We start from the raw sequence: 22,491 nt of genomic DNA on the forward strand, positions 1-22,491 counted from the left end.
CCCCCAGGCAGCTACTGGGTGGCAGTGGCTTCACAGTGAGCCTCTGTGTCAGCCAAGTGGCTTTGCCACCCCAGCACCACTGTGTGAAGGCAGATGAGTAGCCCGGCTACTCTTACAGTTGACAGAGGGGAGTATTAATATTTAACTCTCTCTCCAGGCCATGGAGCTGAAGACATTGATCGCTGCCAAAACATCTCTGCGTTCATGCAGAGTTCAACAGAGTTGCTTCATGCCTTTCTGTAGCATCTGAAGGGACTGTATTTACATTTCTGTCAGGGCAAAGCTAAGATCTCTGTTAAACCTGATTTCCTTTGTGTGTCCCAGATTTACTGTGGGGCTTTTCTCAGTGCTGCAAAGCTGAGAGCTGCATTGCCTGGGGTCCACTGGCTTTTAGCCACTCTCAGACCACAGCAGCCGTAGGCAGGGCAGGCATGGGAGGGTGTGCAGGGCTGTTCCATCCATGGGTCTCTTGGGTATACATCACTCCAGAAAACCAGATTATCAGCTGGAAATTACTTAATTGTTGTTTACTACCATGGTGGACAGTTCACGTCCAGCTGGGCAATACTCATTTAGGGCAAATCAGTGACACAGTGTAAGTCCCAGTAAAGTTTCCTTTCCTTTTTCTTGATGGTCATGGGAATGTATCGCAAAGACCTGACAACCCACTGACTCCCAGTTTCAATTCTTGACCATTCAAAGGCCATGACTTGGTGCACAAATTTACAAGGCAGTCTGCAGATGTTAGAACATTCACTATTCAAGGGAAGCACACCTCCGTAATGTTCATGCATACTTTTTCTCCCTATACATCACCCCATTGTTCTTGAGTCTTACTGTATGTGTGATATTTGGCATATTTCTCAAGTGCATTCATGGTGCAGAAAGTGGTCAAAGTGTACATGTAGATTTAACAGAAGAGCAAATCCTATCTGAGCTCCCCAGTCTACCATGTGGTTTGCTAACGAAGGGAACTCAGGGGGTCCATGGCAACATGCAAGTGGGTCACTTGGGAAAGTCATCTTTAATACAAAGAGTGTCCTCCCCCTCCCCACCACCCACCCCCCTAGGAAAAAAAAGAAAAAAAATAGGAGGGAAACAATGGACAGATTTTTTGAAGAGGCTTTGCTTTTATTTTCAAAATGCTGATGAGCTGTGTGGTTTATTTTACAGTACATGTCAGGATTTGGAAATGAACATGTTTCTGAGGATCCACGCTGTCCAGGAGCTTTACCGGAGGGACAGGTACCAAGGTTTTTTTAAGTGATTTGTTAAAATGGCATGGAATAGAGTGAATATCTGCTCTCTGGGCTTCTTTTCAGTCTTAACATGTTTCCTTTCTCTCTGTCACCACAAAAGTCTCCAGGAGCCTTCTTTATGCAGGGTTAGAATAAGAAGATGCTGGCAAAAATCAGAATTAAAGATTTCCATTCATGCTTTCTCTTTTTAAGTTACTCGTGAGCTTCCAAGTTTCACCTTGGGGGTTAAGACTTGCCTGAATTACCTCTGCTCAACAGCAGCTGTTTTCCAAAAGGAGTTTGCAGTAAAAGTGGCTCAGCCACACCAAGAAGGAAGCCGTTGGCTCTGGAATAAACCAGAGCAGAATTTTGAAGCTTGGTGGAGAGATAGTGCTCAGACAGGAGAAGCTACTTTCAGGATTTCTGTAGAAATTTGGTTTGATGAAGCAGGCTTATAAGCCTTTGGCAGGAGAGCAGCTTCTTTGTAGGGAGGGGACATGAATTCCTTTGGTAATAAACTGACAGATTAATTCTTAAAAGTAAGTAACTTCTAAAAATGTTAGATTAAAATAAATTATGTTGGATCGTTCTGTTTTAGAGAAAGAGATCATGACCCATGTGATGCTAGCCAGTTGGGCCACAGAGGCAAGAACGAAACCCTGAAGAATTAAAGCTCTCTCATCTCCTTTGTGCTGGTCTCCTTTACACCAGCAAACATTTTGAGGCCGGCTGTGCCCTCCCTTGAACGTTCTGTGATCCCTTGAATTTGGATGGCAGCATTTCACGCTCAGTCAGTGGCATCCCTTAGTGCAAGTCAGCTCCTCTTCACCCTCTGTGCAAAGGGGGGCAGCAGAATTAAGGTCAAACAGGGAACTTCATCTTTTGCTTTTCCTGAATTTTCTGGCTCTCCCCAGTTCTGGTGTTTTGCAGGTTGCGTGCCTGCATGGATAGTAACACAGCACACAAAGACACTTACAATACATATATATGCCCCCTAGGTCTGCACTGCAGCCTACAGTGTGCCCACAAGAAAGACAAACGGCTGTGCTGGATCAGACTGATGGCTCAGCTAGTGCAGTGTTTTGTTTCTGAGACTGGCTACAGCAGATGGGTGGACAAAAGATATAAGAGACACCTTAAAATTGGGAAATGGATAGTGGTGGCTGCTGGTTTGAACAGGCAGTGGGCAGTGGTGGATGTGATTTCCTAGAGCATCACTGCTTTCCAGAGGAAGAGACCACTCCAGCTCCTGGCTGAGATACTTTCCTCTGGAAAGAGTTTGGACTCGGTGTGAAAAGAGTTAATAGAAAAATCTGAAAATGAGTTAGACAAAAAAAAATCTCCAGTCCCAGAGGTGGATCCGTTCTCCTCTGCAGTATTTATAAGACTGGCATCTGCAGTCGTGCTGGCTCAGATGAAAATGACAAGGGCTATTGATCCCCCTACTTCACTGCATACCCATACTGACAAGATGGAGTTTGAGGGATGGAAGCTACGTGCGTTCTGAGAGCTTTACCTCTTCCTTCTGCCCATTGTCAGGGCAATGTTTGATACCATATGGATGACTGATCCGCTCAGCTGCAGCAGGGTGGCAGGATGCTAAACTAGACCTTGCAGGAGGGAGATGGGATGGCAAATGGTGTATGACTGTCCCACTGGGTTTTTTCCTGCAGTTCTTGGATGCCTTTGCTTCTTGCTGATCTCCAACAAATAGATGCTGGCCTACTTAGATCAAAATGTTTAGATTCTGTTCTCTGAAAAGGAAGAATCTGTCCTTCAGTTATGATCTCACAAGGGCTGCTAAACCTGTGCTTGTTGCACCCATGGCTCTGCAAGTGGGAAAGTGCCCCCTTTGCACTCCAAAGGAGAACTGTCACTGTGCAGAAGCCCTACAAAAAAGCAAAGACTACCACACAGGTCACTCCTGCTCTTGGGCAGCAAATAGCACTGGCAGGAGGAGGCAGCAAATAGCACTGGCAAGAGGAGGCAGCATACCTTTGAAATGCCCGCTCTGGGCATCCTTTCCCTGTGCAGAGGGCAGGAGGAGATGAGGGCGTTTAGGGAGCAGGAGGGAAGAAGCAAAGGTGCAGCTGCTGTGAGTCTTCATCAGCGCTCTGGAAAGCCAGACATACATGATGCTCTGGACCTGCCATTCTGAACACTCGGTCTCAAAAATATTTGTGCATAATAACAGTCTGCTTTTCAGTCTGTAAACACTGGGAATAATTTATTTTTCCCTGATGCTCCTGTTGCTGACCCTACTGATCACTGCCCCTTACAGCTTGCTCTAGCAGCAGGCATGTTGACTCAACGGCTATGCCAAATCCTTAGGGCATTTCTGTGGCCTCTTGCATGTGGGAATGGGCTTTGTGGTCTGGCTGGTACCCTCAGGGCACCCAGACTCACAGGAGCAAGAACTATACGACTGCTGGGACTGACACACCGACTCAGGAGCACAGCTCACCACAGAGCATCAGGGTGCCAGCCACCCACCACAGTGTTCTATCAGGGGCTCTGGAGCTAAATCCCTTGTCACTGCTTCTCGCTCCTTATTTTTTCTTCTCCTTCCATTCAGAATAACCCACAAGTCTGCCCATATGGCCTGTACGCTGAACAGCTCTCGGGCTCTGCCTTCACCTGCCCCCGACACACGAACAAGCGAAGGTACCATGACCCCCGGCAGCGGGCAGGGGATGTGGGGCATTTGGGGTGAGCATGGGGGAGCGATGGAGAGGTTGCCTCTGTGCCACCAGCATTTTACGTGAGCTTGGGTGGGTGAAAAACCTCTACCACACGCTGGGAAAGGCGCAAGAGCAGAAAACTACGGGAGTGGATGATTGGGTAGGGTGAGTGGGCTGTGAAAATGCTGAGAAAGGTGGGCTTGGGATGGGGAAGAAAACAGTTTTCTGAGTGAGGAGAGGAAGCGGAGGGGACGTCCAGGGGGGCTGGCTCATCCTCAGGGGTCTGTGTGCTGTGCAAAACAACTTCAGGGTCTCAGCCCTGATGCTGCTGCAGAAATATCACTGCTGTGACTGGTACAGGTAAGCACCTGATGGACAGTGTCAAACCCAAGCTTCTGAGCAAGAGTCTTCCCTTTTTCCCTCTTTTTTCCTCCCTTCCCCTCTCATGCTCCTGCAAGCTGGCCAGGGCCAGTGAGGCACTGTCTCAGGCTGTGCCCATTTTGGGGCTGGCCAGGGGCTCAGACCAGTGCCAGGCACCCAGCACACTGCTTACTACCTCGCATTCCCAGTAGTGCTGGGGACAGTTTGTTCCAGCTAGCAGCAAATGTCCCAGAGCTCTGTCCCAGTCATTGTGCTCCAGCCTTGACCAGATTGCCGAAGATGGGTTTCTCAATTTGCTTCTCCCATAGCGGTTTTTCTCTCCCTTCTGTTATTAGTTCAAATGAAAGGCAAATGCATCATCTGAGCTGCCTAGCAAAGCTCTGCTCTCCAGGCTGGTGCCGGCTCGCGGTGTGCGTGGGAAAAGGATGATTCATTGTTTGCTGCGTGAAGATGTCCTTCATGGAAATTCTCCAGCTCTCAAGGGAGAGATCTCTCCTCCCCTCTCCCACCCACCCAAACTGCAACCACCGCTGTTAACACATCAAAGGCACTGGCAGCCCTGCCTAGCTCAGGCTCTCCTGATTACCTCTGCTCTCCCACCTGATTAAAAGCCCGGTTTCGAGCTGGGCTGTGCCTGTGCATGGTGTGCAGATGCCGGAGCGGCGGGGGTGGCAGGGGCTGCAGCCACAGACACAGCGGGCAGCAAGGATGGAGCATGACAGTCCCAGGCAGTGATGGAGGAATGTGGGACCTCCTGCAACAGTATCATCCCACAGAAAACTCTGGTCTTGGCTTCATGGGCTTGATGGTAGTCCTATAGGCATGGCCAGCCAGGCGTGGGAGGTTACTTTCAGTAATCCATCCAAGCTCAGATACTGGCTGTGACCTTCTGTCTCCTGAAAGCTCCTCTGTACTTTCAGTTAGATGCTGTGCTCATCGCTGTCTTGCCTGAGCTCCTTTGTAGCTGTGTTTAAATAGACTTTTTTTCTACCTCAGAGATTGCTGTATTTCAGGCACAAATAAAGCTCTATCTTAATTTTTTACAAATATATGTGTGTGTGTGTGAATGTAAATATATGTAATTATATGTAAACACACATATCAACATTTGCCTACATATGACAGCATATATTTTTATTTAGAAGCAATGATAAAAAGCCATCTCTCTGGAAGTCTCTGACTGTGAGCTGGTGTTTGATATTTAATACATCTTTTGGTCCAGTTGCCACCAATGTAAATGTTATTCATGCCTTTAGGAGTTCAATCAGCCAGCAGCCACCCAGAGGGTTTAATCTCTTCCTCAGGCAAATCCAGGTCTTCTTCTTCTTTGTAGCTGGCTATATCGGATCCTGCCTTCAGTCTGCCATAAACCCTTCAAAGCTCTCGAGGAGGGCCACTTGACACATGACTGGGATGAAGTTGAACCTGACCCCAACCAGGTAACACTGCTGGAAAGAGCCCTGGTCCTGCCAGGAGGACAGTCAAATATTAAGCCAACCAGGGGTGCAAAGGCGCTGAGCTGCAAGAGGTCTGAGGAGAGCTGTAGGGAGCTGGGGGTCTGGCCAACACAAGAGCTGGGTCCTGATTGCCACCTGTTGTTTCTCACCTATGGGTCATCCAAGGAAGGACAGCCATCAATGCAATGGTTGTTGCTTCCCACCTCGATGGGTGCTTGTGCTGCTTCCTGGTGTCACAGGGTTTGGTCTGTGCTGTCTGATGTCTCCCTTGCGGGCTCCTGTTGGCCATCTCTCAGGCTGCTCTGTCTTCCTCTTCAGTTTCCCCCATCAAAGGCTTATCATGCCTCAGCCCAGCAGGGCGAGCATCAGCATGTCTCTGCCATCCATCCCCTCCTTCACTGCGCTTTCAGAAAGGCTGCTGACTGCCAGCCTGTTTCCCTGCAGCCCTCAGGGGAAATCAAGTTTCATTCTGAAGAGTCACGCAGGGGCACGGCATTTGTCTTCCTCTGTTACGGCCTTGCCATCATCTTTAATCATTATTTCTTCCCTGTCAGTTCCAGAATGTTCAGCTTTGCTAATCTGACTCTCTCCTCCTGCCATGCTCTTCTGAACATCATCTTATGGTCATCGGTTTTTATTCCTCACAGGCTTTGCCCTTCGATGCATCATCATTAGCTAATTTCCAGCCTCCCAGCAGCCTTGCCATTTGCCTAAATACTTTCCCAGTTCTGCTGGAATATGTTTTCCAGCCACTGACCAAGGAGCAGTGACAGGCTAATATTTAGGTCCCTTTGGTACTCCTTCCCAAAGGAAGCTCCAATGACTTCTGTTACCACCTGATCTGTGGTGCCTTTTTGCAGCCAGCATCTATCATTATGGTTATTAATGATTACGGTAATTCCAAGGTGCCCGGCTCTCAAGCATCTCAAGCCATTTACATCCAGTACCTCTTCTACCTAAGGGAGCATCAACAAAGTGCCTGCCCACTTCCCCTCTCACTGCTTTCATTGGGAATCATCAAACCCAGACGGGCTATTTCCTAGCAGTAAGCGGGATCCATCTTCCCACTTTTCTTCTCATCCTCTCTCAAGCAGAGACAGAGACCAGGTTCAGTTTGTTGGACAAGACTGATGCTTCCCAGTGGTGCTTTGTGTTTCACCCAGCTCACTTAAAGGAGTTTTCCCAATCGTCATCCATCTAAAACAATGGCCATATGGAGGCACTTTGTGTAAAGCCCATTGAAGTCAATGGGAAAAAACATTCTTTAATATTGCCTCAAGACAACGGCAGAATTATAGAAGGCACAGGGGAAAAAACAGAAAAGAAGACAAAGGTAATGAAAAAATATGGGGTGGCATCCATGCAAGAAATGCTGAAACAAGAAAGCTTTCCAGCCTGGAACAGAAATGACCAAGGGAAGTTAAGATTGAGAGGCAGAGAGAAAACACATACCAATAACTAACATCATGTTCAAAAAGAAAAAAAGAAAAAAAAATTAGGCTATCCTTTACAAAAATGCATTAACTGTGGAACTTCTTGCCAGACAATGAGCATAATTTCAAAAAGTGATTGGACGAACCTTGGAGAGAGAAAACCTATAAAAGTAATAGTAAGCACGAAGGTGCTGTATCTCAGGAGGCTCATGGATCATATATCAGGGAAACAACACTAAAAGCTTTCCTGTTTTAAGCAACCCATTGCTGGCTGCTGTTGTCTGTCTTGGACTTCTTTTCTGGCTCAGGGAGCTCATTCTGCTCTTCTTCAATTGGGGAAACCCAAATGCAGCAGAGATGCGCAGAGTGGGGCAGTGGCTTAGCATCTTGCAACTGTTTCGGATGAGAGGGGCGAGGCACCATGTCACTTGCCACCAATGGGCTGGATGACCCCCACACAGGGGAATCGGCAGGGAAAGGAGAAACTCATGGGTTGAGATAAACATAGTTTAATAAAATAACAATGCTAATATACTACTAATAATATTAATATCTATATTAAAAATGGAAATAAAATATGAAATAAAAGATACTCAATGCAACTCCTCATGAACTCCATCCACACTGAGCAGCCAGTCCCAGGAAACACCACCTGGTCCCAACAGCTGATCTTGAAGAGAGGAAAAAGGCAGAAAGGCCCAGAGGCCTCTGCAAAACAGCAGGATGGCAAAAGGCTGAACTAATGAAAGTCCCGAACAGAACTCCCCTAAAGAGGCCTCTGTCCCAGCTCTGACAAAAAGACAGAGAGACCAAAAGATTCCAACTCTCCTTAAATGTGAAGCATGACACTGATGGCATGGAATATTCTTATTGATCAGCATGTATGTCAGTCAAGCTCTGCCCCATCTCTGCCCCCCTTCCTTGATGCCTCACACCTGTGGGCAGAGTGCTCAGAATTGGCTCTCAGACCAGAGCAATTAAAAACACTAACTCTCTCCTGGGCTGTTATCTCCTTGTTCTCAAACTAAGTCCAAACAACGACTGCGCTATGAAAAAGAAAGGTTTCTAACTGGGTGAATGAAAATTAACTCATTTTCAGTCAAACCAGCACAATTCCTTTCAAATTTAGCTGGAATTTCTGCACGGAGTTCAAAATTTTGAGGAGCAGCAGGCAAGGACACAAAGTCCCATGAGATTTGTTTTCTCAGGGTACCAGCTTAAAAACATGGCAAGGACCACCAGGTCAAGTAGATAGAAGCAAGAAAATATTCTCATGGATGCCCAGAGTCACAGACACTTCCATCTGAGGTCAAGTGTATTCATGCAGGGGATATTTCTGGCAGATGGTCACACCAGCATACTCCTAATTCCAGATGTTTGGGTTGGTCTGCACTGAAACATCCCTCAGAGAGGTGCCGCAGCACCTCATTCCCAAGAGCTGCAAGACCCTGATTATGATATAAGCAGCAATAAATATTTCTAACTCCTCTGGCACCTTCTGCCTGAGAATCTTGACAGGCTTTGCAAGAAGCGATTAGCGCTCCTTGCAGCTCCCCCTCGGGCAGGTAGAGATATTTTTGCTTCGGGTGTGGGGAAAATGAGGTCAAGCAAACAGGAGTGTTATGCTCCAGTCATGGAGGGAGTGAATCATCCAGCGCAGCGTGGAGCACAGGACTGTGACAATTTGGCTGTGGAAAGCTGGTTCATCTGAATTTCTTTGCTCTCAACAGTGTTGTTACTAATAGAGGAAGAGACAGCTTTTAAATAGGATTTATTTTTTTTTAACCTTGGCACTACACAAGCCTGCCAATTTTTTTACAAAATTATATTCAAAAGGAAAAAAAGCTCCATAAATCAAAAGAGATGTGCAAACCAAATTAAGCAAGGAAAAGAGGAAAGAGAAAGCTACCTCAGCTAGCATAGGACAGGGAAGTGGGAAGGGACAGGGGTCTGCTTTCTTTTGAATTTGCCATCGTTTGTGTTATAACAACTGGTTTTTGCTTACTGCAATCTAGCTGCGATGGAAACCTTTTGAGATCCCAAAAGCCCCTCAGAAAAAGCTGGACTTCGTAAGCGTAAGTTGGGGGACCAGGGCATCTGGGCATCCTCCATCTCTGCTCCCCTCAGGAGGTAGCAGGGCACATGGAATGCTCAACATTGGGCTAACAGCAGTCGTTTTGACACCTCTGGGCTTGCAGAACATCCATGGGAAAGGAGAGGATCCCAGGTTTCAACCACCTGACAGTGGACTTGATTTGCTTGGTTGGCTTTCAAGAAACTTTTCAAAAAAGCCCCAAGCCCCAGTTCTCCCCAGTCCCTGGTCTGGAAAACATCAGCTCACATGGATTGCTAATAAACCCTTGAGATATTAAAGAAAAGCCAACATGTTTGGCCAAAGGCCATATGTGGACAGGCTGGTAGTGGTATGGGAAGCGAGGAGAGGGGGTGAGCCCCAGCAAGGGGGTGGGATGAGGGGAGGAAGAGGAGCTAGCCCCTGCCCCACTGCCTGCTGCTGATGCTTTGGGTTCACCCATAGGGACTGCACACCTTGTGCGGAGCTGGAGAACCCAGAGGACGCAATGGCATTGCCATCCATATTTTTGTCTGCAACACCTCCATGTTCAACAGGTCAGTGACTGCTACACTGGAGGGTCTGGCTGTCCTGGGCTGGCTGCCTGCATGTGTATGTCTGTCACCACTGTGCTCGAGTCCAGAGGCTGAAAAGAGGGTCTACAAAGCTAAAAAGATGATTAGGGGTCTGAAGCATCTTTCTTACGAGGAAAGACTGAGAGAGCTGGGTCTGTTCAGCCTGGAGAAGAGAAGGCTGAGAGGGGACCCTATTTATGTTTATAAATATCTCAAGGGTGAGTGTCAAGAGGATGGAACCAGACTTTTCAATGGTGCCAAACGATAGGATGAGGGGCAACAGGCACAGATTGAAACATAGGAGGTTCCATCTGAATATGACGAGAAGCTTCTTTACTTTGAGGGTGCCAGAGCCCTGGAACAGGCTGCCCAGAGAGGTTGTGGAGTCTCCTTCTCTAGAGACATGCAAGACCCACCTGAACACATTCCTGTATGATCTGCTCTGGGTGAACCTGCTTTAGTAGGGGGGTTGATCTGGATGATCTCCAGAGGTCCCTTCCAACCCCAGCCACTCTGTGATTCTGTGCCTGCTGGTGGCTAGCATAGCCAGCTGCTCCCAGCAGTGCTGCCTCTGTGTACCTGTACTCCTGTGTGCACAGGCAAAGGTGTTCATGGTGTCTATGGCAAGTGTTTGTGAAGTAGGCTTTGCTCCATATTCAAGCACTGGGGGAGTGGGTGGGAAGGAGGGAGCTGGGCATCGAGATGCAGCGAGAGGGGATGTTTTGGATCCAGGTGCTCTTGTCCCAGGGACTGGGGCTGCTCCTTGGAGGTCAACATGCGTGGTGCCTCTGATGGGCATCACCACCCCCTGCAGCAGCTCACAAGGGAACTCAGCCCCACTTCCCAGTTTACAACGCCTGATGCAGCCATGGACACAAAGGCAGAGACCTGGCAGAGGTTGTAGGACATCCTTCTTCCAGGCCAGGCACATTAAACCTCCCTGCCTCCTCTTCACTGGCCCATATATTGCATTGCCTACCCACAAGTAGCATTTCTGGTGCCAAAGGAGAAACCTCTGCCATGTCAGTCTCCCAGCTCAAAACTCCCCAGCTGGGGTTGTGGTATGTCCAAGCACTGGTGGTTTACAGTACCTTGACATTCTTGTTCTACTTTTTCTTTAGATGCCTTTATAATTCAGATGGCGACTTCCTGATTGGTGAGTTGACACTTTGGCTTTTTATTTCCCCTACAAGGGTCTACCCTGGTTGCCACCTGCCTGCCTCCAGACCCTGGATCTTACAACTGTGATCTAGAGGAGAAGGTCAGCTTCACCCTCATGCCACCCAGATTTGGTGGCCTGGCACCAACTGGGGTGTCAGGCTGGTTGCACCATTCCTGTGCATGTCAGAGCGCACGTCTGTGCCAGACCTCAGCTTTGTTTTTGAGCAGTGACCCAGCTTCCTTGGCATGGTGCTCAGGGATCATTTCCCAGCACTCCCCAGACTGGTATTAGGGACACCACAGGCAGAGGTTTTGTGGAAAACATAAGTCTCAGGATTTCTTAACAGCTTACAGCTAGATACCTTCATTGCTTCAGTCCAAGAGTATTTGGCATGGCAGCTTAGCATCCCACGTTCCGCCAGCCTCAGGCAACCAGACTGCCACAGTGGATGTTGAGGTTGGCACATAAAGTGTGCACATGATGAAAAATATTCTGAGCAGTATCGGAAGACTGATACTTACGTGTATCTTTCTTGATCGAGTGACAGAAATGCCTTGAGATCACCAACAGAAACATTTATCCCATCAAATAGCTATTAAGTTGTCCTCACTCACCTTCCTCACTACTGTGAAGTAAAAGTGCTAGGGCAGGTTTTGTAAATTTGCTAGTTTTTGAAGTCAAAACATGAGCTCTCCTGCACCAGGACAGTCACAGAAAATAATGTGGACATTGGTGAAGCATTGCTTCTACCCACAGGAGGCAGGGAGAATAGTTATTCCCAGACACCTCACACTACCACAGTCACGACAAGGATGGGTATGTGCACCTTTGTGTGCGAAGATCATGAGACAGACAGGTATGGCCCCAAATATATCAAGTCCCACCTATTCAAACTGTGGCACAAACCCTACACCAAAGGACCACAAGGTGCTGGATGGCCTAACCTCATGCAGGTACCTGCTGTGACATGGGGACCATGGGGCTGGTCTGGAACTCTCCCTTCAGTGTGGTCATCACTGCTGCAAGGCTCTACATGGGAGAGGGAACCAGGTGCTGCCATGAAGCAGAGTCAGAAAGGGTTAATTGCTCTTCCTTGGAGACTGTGTGCTCTTGGCAGACATAGACGAAGGCATTCACCACATCGCTTCAGCTCCTCTGCCTGGATTTTGTTTCCATAGTGCCCCAGCAAGGGAAACTGCTCATCACGACTGAGTTTGGGAAGATGCTAGTGGAGCCCAATGAAATTTGCGTCATCCAGGTAAGGGCTGCCTGTGCCTTGCCTGTGGCTCAGAGCTCAACATTGGAGCAAGCCAGCTCTTGCATTCAGCTGCTCATGGTTTGTCAGGAAAGTCCTGTCAGGATCCTAGTCTTCTTTTGTTTTCCAGCAAGGAATGCGTTTCAGTGTGGAGGTGTTTGGAGACACCAGAGGCTACATCCTGGAGGTGTATGGTGCACACTTCGAGCTGCCTGACCTGGGACCCATTGGTAACACTTTCCCATCAGACCTACAGTGAATTTCACAGAGACAGCCAGGAATTACAAGCCCAAATCTATCCTTTTATCTCCCAGGCACACAGTCCTTCCCATGCACACAGTCCTTCCCAAAGACACTTTCTGTCCCAGCATTGTTATTCCCCTGCAGAGCAAGCATCCCCCAACTAAATGTGACAGCTCAGTCACCCTGATTTTCCCCTGGGATTGAAGGGATCATTTCTCTCCCACTGCCTTTTCCACTTTCTCTCTTCCCTTCTGGTTTGGCAGTCCTCATCTGCTGGCTCTGAACCTGTTCCTACCAAAAAAAACCTCAAAAGGCCATAATCACTGAAGCCTCTTACTTACAGATATGGCATAAACTGAAGTGATAGGAGTGAATTTAACCAGTAAAAGGAAAGGTGTATTTCAGAGGCAACAGATATTCTTGAAGCACCATTTTAGATTTAATGAAGTGGGTTTTACCCCATTTCTGTTAACAGAGGTGTTTTAGAGCTCTAGAGCTTAGAGTCCCTTAATGCCAGAAGCTGTTCCCCTTGGAGAATTAGAAATGAATAAAATGAGCAGCACAGGACTGGAATCAGCAACACACTCGCATCTCCGTTTTGTGCTGCCAGGGCGGATCTGCTTTCACTGAGCACAGATCTCATAAATCACAGACCCTCTCTGCCAGCTGCCTCCTGGTCTGTGCAATGTCATAGATCACGAAGACACAGCCTTTAGCTGCCGTGACAAAGATATTGCCAGGATGCATGGCACCTGAAGCCCCACTGGTTCCCCTATAATTTCTCAGCTTTCTGGAGGTGCTCAGCTCAGGTTAGTTCTCCTTCCTTATCCCAGGAGTACTCGCCTCCAAATATTTCTAGCTCAGAAAAACGGTTAATGCTGCTGAAATTGTCTCAGTGGAAGGAAAAGGAACTTCCCTAAGAGCTAAAATAACTACCAAGCTCGTATCAATAGTTTTCCACTTCCAGACTCGTGTTTTGGGGTTGGTTGGTTGATTTTCATTTTAGGTTGGGTTGGGCTTTTCACCTGCTCTCAACTGGGCTTGTTTTATAGCCCTCACTGAGATCTAAAAGACTGGCCATGCTTGAAGTAAGTTGAGTAGGTATTATCCATCAGTAACAAGCTTGGCATGGCCCATCTGTATTCAAAGGGTTTTGCAAATACCTCCTAGGTGTAGTGAAACTGAAGCCGGTCATTCTTGTGGTGGGGAACCAACCCAATTTGCAGGCATTTAATGGGACCCCACTCGAGCATCACTCCCATGTGATGTGCTGGACATGAGTCTTTGGGCACCGAGCCTACAGTGATTCTTCAGCAGCTTTCCTTTCAGTCAGCTGAGGTTACCTGCCTTCACCCACTTCTTGCACTCTGCGCCTGCTCCACTTGATTATTGATATTGTTGTCCCAGCCTGTTCGTAACATTTTTTTTCCCATTAGCTAGTTTTGCAGACACTGTTGGACTGGGGTGATTTGTTCTTGGTTTTTTTGTGTGGCTTCTTTTTTTTTTTTGGTCTCCAAAAGGCAGGAATCTATTATAACATTTACTTTCTGGAGAAAAAGAAAAGGAGTGCACTAGCCTGTAAACCTTTTCAGGAGGTGGCAATTATAAGAGCACCTCTTCTCACCACCTACCCACCTTCCCCTCAGAGACCAAGATCCTTTGTATTTCAGTCTTACTTTATTCTAACTTCACTTTTCACTTGAAAAATGACAGCTGGAGAAAAGCACTGACTGTTAAACCTTAGCAGCAGGTAGTAATGTCTGCATTTTTATCCAAAAAATTCAAACCCACTTTGTAACAATAATACTAATGATAAAAAGCCAAATACTTCAAGACCCATATGGTGCTTTGCATTTTGAAAATGCACTTCTCACGCTAACGAACACCTCAGTATGCCCATAGTCTGCAAGTATCACTAGCCCTTATTTTATTACTGTTTTTGCAAGCAGTCAGAAATGCATTTGGCCCCCTCATGACATGCCTTCTAACTTCTGCATGGTGAGGTGTCCAACCACCATGATGTCCAGGAACAGACAGCAATTCACCTTTCATTTTTCACTTAATTCCTAGTTGCTATATGAGTTTAATTGAGGATGAAGTACTAATCTTGTTCTGATGGCAACTAGGGGAGACCTGTCTTAGTCACATAAGGGGTGTATTACGATTACCTTGCTTGTAGAAGGATGAGAAGTAACTACTATTTCAGCTTTCATGGTGGGCCAAGAAGCAGTAAAGTCATTCAAAAAGCAGAAGGGCACAACCCATGAAACCAGAAAACTGCGCCAGCCTTTCACTTTGCTTGCAGCTTGCCCAAAGAGCTCTGGCATCTCTCTTTCTTCTGCAGGAGCCAATGGCCTGGCCAACCCACGTGACTTTTTGGTGCCCGTTGCGTGGTACGAGGACCGCCAAGTGTCAGGGGGCTACACGGTGATCAGCAAGTACCAGGGCAAGCTGTTTGCAGCCCAGCAGGTGAGGATGCCCTGGGAGAACAGGTGACACTGGAGTATAGTGACTGCTGGTGCATTGCCTGGGATATGCAACTTGGTAGCATGGATGTTGTGTCAGGAGGTCCTGCTGGGTTAAGTGGAGCAGGACTGAGCCCTTGCCTTGTCGGGCTGTTCGTCTTTCCAGTTGAGGCTAGTTTGTCTGGAAAAAAAGTGTTTGGGAAGACTTGGTTAGACCAGACTCTTTGCCTCGCTGTTTCCACACGTTCACAGTGACAGAGTAGAAAAGATTAACTGGAGCTGCTGTGAAAAGCCAGGGTTTCCTTAGCAGAGAGCTAGTGTTGCAGCTGTTCAAGTGCTGCCTGGGCACTTGGAAACCCTTACAGACCAAACCCCAGAGGCAGGGCTGAGGCTTACCATGTGGAAATGCTCAGGAAAACCACATCGTCGCAATATCGGGCTGTACCAAAGGGCTTCGTGCTCCAGGCTGCTAGTGTACCGGCATTGTACATCAGCACTAAACCCATTTTTAATTTAAGAAAGAGCAGTGCCCTGCGTACGTGTAGCAAAATTGGAAGTTTGTGTATTGGTAACCCTCTGTCTCTTTTCTTTGGTAGGATTTCTCCCCCTTCAATGTCGTAGCCTGGCACGGGAACTACACGCCGTACAAATACCATCTGGAAAAATTCATGGTCATTAATTCCGTCGCTTTCGACCATGCGGTAAGTCCTGGAGCTGGGCAAGGCAGAGCAATGCTGTGTGGATATCGTACCATCCAAACTCACCCTGAGCTGCAGGGCCCGGCACCTGTTAAAAAGATATGTTGTGCTCTAAGAAACAGCGTGAAATCTTTTGCACTGCTTTCCCTAGGCCCAAAGCAAGCACTTGAAGGGAAAGACAACCTCCTCTGTGGTACAAAGACATAACTGGGGGTTGATCAGCTTCTTAAACAGCTTTATGCAGCTTAGCATAGAATTTCTGCACCCTGGAGGAGAGCTGAATACTGAAGCCAACACACACCGTGCAACTCAGCAAAAAGATTTTTGCTTCAAATTCTTGCCTTGATTTATTTCTTGCAATTGCATAGGATCCTTCCCCTGGTTCTGCTGATCCCAGCACTGAAATTCATTCAAAGAGCTGGCAGCTTTCATTGCAATAATTTCTAGATTTTATGGAAAATAACTAAAGCCAAAACTAATGTGAGCAGCTCTTCTAACAAGGAAATCAGCCCAGTGGGAGAGGTGCCCACAGTGATGCCATCTCTTGGTGCTGCTTCTGCAAGTGGGTGTGCAAGGAGACTGGGACATTTCTAGTGAGATAACCAACAGAAATCATTGTTTAAACTCCAGAAAAAGCTGCCAGGAGACGGATGGTTTTGGGATCAAAGCCCAGAAAATCACTTTACTGGTCTAGAGATTTCAAAAACCCTTGAAGCAAGCCACAGTTTATCTGCACTTTGTTCTCCCTGTTTGTAAGCTAACAGGTCTGTGAGGCCAGATGCTTCTGGCAGGATGTTCCTGTCTTCTGTAACCAGCTAAGGCAGAGGGAGGGTTTAGTGGCAGGAGGAGTGCTGGAGACCGCTCCTGGAATTATAGTCCCCCATCTTCCTCCCTTGTATCTGCCACCAGATGCGAGAGCATCATTGGTGGCATAAGGGTGGTAAAATACTGGGCCGGGTTGCCCAGAGAGGTGTTAGATGCCCCATCCCTGGAGACATTCCAGATCAGGCTGGACGGGGCTCTGAGCAACCTGATCTAGTTGGAGATGTCCCTGCTCATTGCAGGGGGGGTGGACTAGGTGACCTTTGAAGGTCCCTTCCAACCCAAACTATTCTCTGATTCTATGATTGCTGGGGCAGTGAAGGCTCTGTAAGGCTGCCTAAAGGAAGAACCACCCAGTGCCATCTCTTGCCCCTCATGTTCAGCATGGGACTCAGATGCTGGGTGCTGTCACATAGGGTCACAACTCTCAAGCACACTTGCAGGTGCAGGTGGTAAAAGTGTTTTGGCAAGGGAAAGGCTGCATCAGTGAGGCTTACCAGCAGGATGACTTGAACAGATAGCTCTAAGCCCCGCTTTGTTTCATGCTATTTTGCTTTCCTTTTTTTCAGGATCCTTCCATCTTCACTGTCCTGACAGCCAAGTCAACCCGTGCTGGAGTGGCACTGGCTGACTTTGTCATATTCCCCCCACGATGGGGAGTAGCTAACAACACCTTCCGGCCGCCATACTACCACCGTAAGTCTGCTCTCTGCTGGTCGTGCTTGAGTAGAGGACTGCAGAAAAAAAAGCAAGCCTCCATTTGTTTGAGAGTACACACAGGGAAGAATCAGTCTGATTTGTTGTCCTTGGCAGAGTTAGAGTCAGCTTCTTGGAGTCGGTCAGTCCTCACTGGAAAGCAAACAAAACCAAAGATGTTTCAACTTAGAGCATCTCAGGAAAACTCAGAGGCGATGGGCTGGTTGTGTCTGCATAAATGGATGCATCTGTACTCAAGGAGCTTCCACTGAGACCAGGTGTATATTGAACTTGGCATTGCACAAACGCATCAGAAATTGTCCCGTCATCCAGCCATGAATTGCTTAATATCTCATTAGAATACATACAGAACAGGAGAAAGGAAAATATGGTGTCACAGGTGGTCAGAAGCACAGAGGGATGTAGAGCTGGCCAAGGCCATCACAGGGTGAGATCGGAGTTACAGAAAAGGAGTGAATTTGCTCTCCTGAGCCCTTCTTCACCATTTGCACAGTGATGGAGGTACCTCTGGCATTTAAGAAGCCAGAGATCAGGAACTGGGCTCCTTCTCAGGCAGAGAGACAGTTGCTGTTTTGGGGATTTGGTTGCAATCACCATAGCAAGGGTGATTTTGGCAGGTTTTTGCTTGTTTGTTTTTTCTTGGGAGTTTTTTTTGTTTCTTTTTGGTAGCACATAGCCACATTTGTGTTGAATGGATGCTGGAAACCCCGTTCCCCACATGGGATTGCCCTTCCAGAGTGGTAAATGAAGCAACCTGCTCTGTGAGACTGAGGAGGAAAGCTTATCTACCCTGCACTCCATCTGTCAACAGCTAAAAAGCTATGAAGGTCACTCTACAGTCACTCTGAAGTGCTGAGGGGCTTTCTGCACACTTAGTAACCACAGTTTAATAGCCAGTTCCTCCTGTTACTTAGAAATATTTCCAAGTGTCTTGGGGGCTGGCAGCATTAGTGGTGCCTGCAAGCACAGTAGGCAGCTGTGCCATCATCCAAATAAATCCCACAGGTAAATTCCTGCCCTGTCATTCTGCTTTCATTTGCAATAATGAATGCGACATGGAAATGCATCTCCTGACTGGCTGGGATAGTGCCAAGTCACTTGTATTAGACCCAAAGAGGTGAGACACACTGCCAGTTTACCACGATTAAGTTGCCACGCATCAGCAGATCTGTGCTACCTTCCCACAGACACTTTGTGTTAAACAACATGAACTTCACAGAATCACAGTATGTTCGGGATTGGAAGGGACCTCGAAAGATCATCCAGTCCAATCCCCCAGCCGGAGCAGGAACACCCAGATGAGGTTACACAGGAAGGTGTCCAGGCGGTTTTGAATGTCTCCAGAGAAGGAGACTCCACAACCCCCCTGGGCAGCCTGTTCCAGTGCTCTGGCACCCTCACTGAGAAGAAGTTTCTTCTCAAATTTAAGTGGAGCCTTTTGTGTTCCAGTTTGTACCAACTGCCCCTTGTCCTATCATTGGTTGTCACTGAGAAGAGCCTGGCTCCATCCTCGTGACACCCTTTATATATCTGTAAACATTAATGAGGTCACCCCTCAGCCTCCTCTTCTCCAAGCTAAAGAGACTCAGCTCCCTCAGCCTTTCCTCATAAGGGAGATGCTCCACTCCCTTAATCATCTTTATTGCCCTATGCTGGACCCTCTCCAGCAGTTCCCTGTCCTTCTTGAACTGAGGGGCCCAGAACTGGACACAATATTCCAGATATGGTCTCACCAGGGCAGAGTAGAGGGGAAGGAGAACCTTTCTCGATCTACTAACCACTCCCCTTCTGATACACCCCAGGATGCCATTTGCCTTCCTGGCCACAAGGGCACAGTCCTGGCTCATGGTCATCCTGCTGTCCACCAGGACTCCCAGGTCCCTTTCTTGCTAAGCCTGTGGTAAAAGATGGCTGAAATAACTCATATTCTCTTGTCTGTGTTGTGAGCTAAGAGTACCCGTGCAGACAGCTACAGCAGCTACTCACTCAGCCACGGTACTGTGGCCACAGGCTTGAGCACTAAATTCAAGAAGAGCAGGTTGGTTGTCTACTCCGTCCCAGCCCCAGGTGGGGCAGAGCTTGAGTGGGTAAGGCAGACATCGCAACAGTCAATTATCAAGACACTGTATGTGTTAGTTCTCTGAAATTAGTGCCGTGATGAAAATCTTGTACCATTAAGAGAGACATAACAGGAGAGAGCTGTTCTGGGGTAGAAGTAGCACATGTTCAGTGTTGCTGAACTCTTTATATATATTTTACAAGAGGCCTAATTTGTTTGCCAGCAATCCCCTGTTGCTCCTTTCCTCAGGTGCAGTGGAAATCCTGTGTTCAGATAATCTTGGTGAACTCAGAGTCACAGTTTTCACCTTGCATTAGCTTTTCTCCAAGTATAAATATAGCAGTGGTGATTCAAAAATATTCCTGCTACACACCGTAACAATTTCACATACAAAGGTAGCTGTGCAGCTCATAAATTCTGACTTACTTGGTCACCTTTCCCCATCCTTGGAGGCTGTAAATTATTCCTAGGGTCTTTGGATCACAGGTTGAAAAATGTCAGATGCAGTTTTTACACCATGAGCATATATTGCACCTGTATCTGAGAGAGCACTTGTGTGATTTTGATTACAGTGTGACCTAATATCTAATGGTTCCTATGGAATTCTAACTTGACAACATCCTGCTTCTTGAAGAAAACTTTATTTTACCCAGAGGGAATGGAGGCACACCTAAGTTATCAGGGGTCACATAGGAAAGCTGTGAATTTTCTGTGGAGAATTTTTAAGCAGCTGGACGCAGCTGACCTCTTAAGTCTCAGCCTGGTTTCCTACTCACTTGCCCAATTCTTCCTAAGCGATATTGTGAATTCAGCTGCAGATGCATTGGTAATCCAGCTCTTAGGGTCTGTACAGCAGTCTGAATGTGCCAAGCACAGTACATGAGCTGATTCAATGCAAAGCCCGTAACAATCCAGTCTTACATGAGACACTGACAACTTGGGATGAAAATTAATGAATGTTTGCATACATATGTAGGCCAGCTCTGCTTTGAGCTAAATTAGTTCTGTTGTTAAACATTTCAGACCCTCGATTGTACTTAACAAAGACTGAACTAGTGGTTAAAAAGGGCTATATATAACATAGTTACAGAAGCATGTCCTGGTTTCACAAAAACTGACCGCTAAGCAGAAAGTTGCCATATTGTCTAGTCACATCAGGTTTACTAAAGCTTAAAGTTTGGGACAGCAGTTGTTAAAGTACTTCCCTCGCAGGGAACATAACTCAGTAAGTACTGAATGATGAAATACAGTGATCCTCATCTAAGTTAGCAGTGTATTAGTCCATTGGTTTCAGAGGGTCTACTTAAAGTATTCTTCCTCAGGGAAGGACAAAATTTGGCTCCTTGTGTTTGGTTGCCTCTTGAGAAACAGGTAGATAATGCATGAATCAAAAGCATGAGGTACTGAAGGACCTGGCTGGACTGGAGGTGGTAGAAGAGTATAAAAATTATTTCATGCTTATAGCCTGGGACAGCAGACCAGGCTCTCTCACCAGACTCTCTCACCAGACCGTCAGACAGGCATTTTGTGCCTGTAACACAGGGATGACTATACAGAACTTCCTTTCCAGCGCTTTAAGATCTCTAATCCAAGTCTGTAAATACCAGGTTCCACCATGCAGTCTGCATGCAGGCATAGTACTTACACAACTTGAGGTGGTAGGAAAAGCACAGGTCTACCAACTTCAATGCACCTTCGTTAGGGAACTCTGTTTCTGAATCCAGATATTTGAGAGTGCAATAAAACCTATACAGCTTTACAAGCCGTGCCTGTAGGATCCCCGATGTCTTCCATGTGACAGCTGGCTTAGGAACCTCCACTCCACCCATTGCCAGGCCCATCTTAGCTTGTGTGTGTCAGGGAGCGCACAGCCCAGCTGTGATGCCTCCCAGTCTCATCTCTTCTCTATGCCTCCTTCAGGAAACTGCATGAGTGAGTTCATGGGGCTCATCAAAGGCCACTATGAAGCAAAGGAGGAAGGCTTCCAGCCCGGAGGGGCCAGCTTGCACAGCATGATGACTCCTCATGGGCCAGATGCTGACTGTTTTGAGAAGGCGAGCAAAGCCAAGCTGGAGCCTGAGAGGGTTGCAGAAGGGACCATGGTAAGGAGCCAAGGGAGTCAGTAACATTTTGGATACAGCACGGTATACTGCAGCTGTGCCACTCTCAAAGTACAGCCTAGCTTCCTGCTGGCAAGCTGGAAAAGTACTTAGACCAAACTGCTGCAGCATTCAGCTCCCTTACCAATCAGCACTGTTCAGCTCCCAGGAGCTCCCCTGGAGCCATGCGATGCCAGGCAGCTTTGATCATCTGCCCACATAAATTGTTGCCTGAGCAGGAACCTGGGAATTTTCATGCTGATTAATTTAATTTTTGTCTTAGCCTATGGAGAAAGAAGTGAAACCCCTGACTGTCCTCCTTTCTGCACCCCTAACAATCTAATGATGATCATCGACAGACTTCGAACTAGAGCTGTGGGAACAACCTGGCTTTCCTGGACATACAGGGAATATACTCCTGAAAACTGGTTAACAGCAGCATTGCAATGCCAGCTCGGAAGAGCTTTCTCTCCTGGGTTGATCAGGCTGGAGGCAGAACTTGGCAGTGCTGGACCATGTGCACAATTCCCGTTTGCAGTATAGCAGAGCCGCCTTGCTTGGATGCAAACTCTTGCTTTCTTATCCTAACCTATCTTCCCTCTTCCCAACAGGCCTTCATGTTTGAATCGTCCCTCAGTCTGGCTGTCACCAAATGGGGCCTCCAGACCTCCAACCGCCTAGATAAAAACTACTACAAGTGTTGGGAACCTCTGAAAAGTCATTTCAACCCTAAGTGTAAATAAAGAGAAGTATTCGTTGCTTGTAAAACTTGAGGGAAGACAGAGAAATCCAGTGTACCTACATGTGGTGGCACTGTCAATTTGGGCAACACAGGGTGCTCCAGAGCAGCATTTCCAGTAGCCACCAAGCCACAGAAATGATCGTGCCTGTGCAACTTGGGAAATGCAGGAAAAAGCACCACTGTTTTTAGCTTTCAACTACTCAATTAAAGCTTTCCTGGCGACGTGCTGAAGCACTTGCGTGGTTCTCACCACATGTAGTTGTTGTGAATGCTGTACCTTGTGTGGACATGAGGGGACAGCCAGCCTCCATTTACAGGGCCTCCTGAAAATATGACCTGGTGTGTCTTTCACAGGGAGAAGCTAGGGTTCAACAATGCATTTAATGCTGTCTG

At 47.4% G+C, this 22,491-nt stretch overlaps 1 protein-coding gene across 1 annotated transcript; it reads left to right on the top strand.

The window, feature by feature from the left end:
* Nucleotides 1-994: 994 nt before the first annotated feature.
* HGD (homogentisate 1,2-dioxygenase) lies at nt 995-22,099 on the top strand (the record flags this gene model as incomplete). The annotated part of the gene is made up of 14 exons (XM_080349855.1): nt 995-1,000; nt 1,174-1,245; nt 3,814-3,902; nt 5,634-5,739; nt 9,206-9,265; nt 9,727-9,818; nt 10,958-10,992; nt 12,177-12,256; nt 12,384-12,483; nt 14,841-14,965; nt 15,558-15,662; nt 17,051-17,177; nt 21,178-21,359; nt 21,968-22,099. 14 exons carry the CDS (start codon nt 995-997, stop codon nt 22,097-22,099), a joined length of 1,311 nt encoding a protein of 436 aa, XP_080205981.1.
* Between the last annotated feature and the right edge of the window lie 392 nt (nt 22,100-22,491).

The sequence above is a fragment of the Nesoenas mayeri genome, assembly GCF_963082525.1.
Source record: "Nesoenas mayeri genome assembly, chromosome: 1".
Taxonomy (NCBI): Eukaryota; Metazoa; Chordata; class Aves; order Columbiformes; family Columbidae; genus Nesoenas; species Nesoenas mayeri.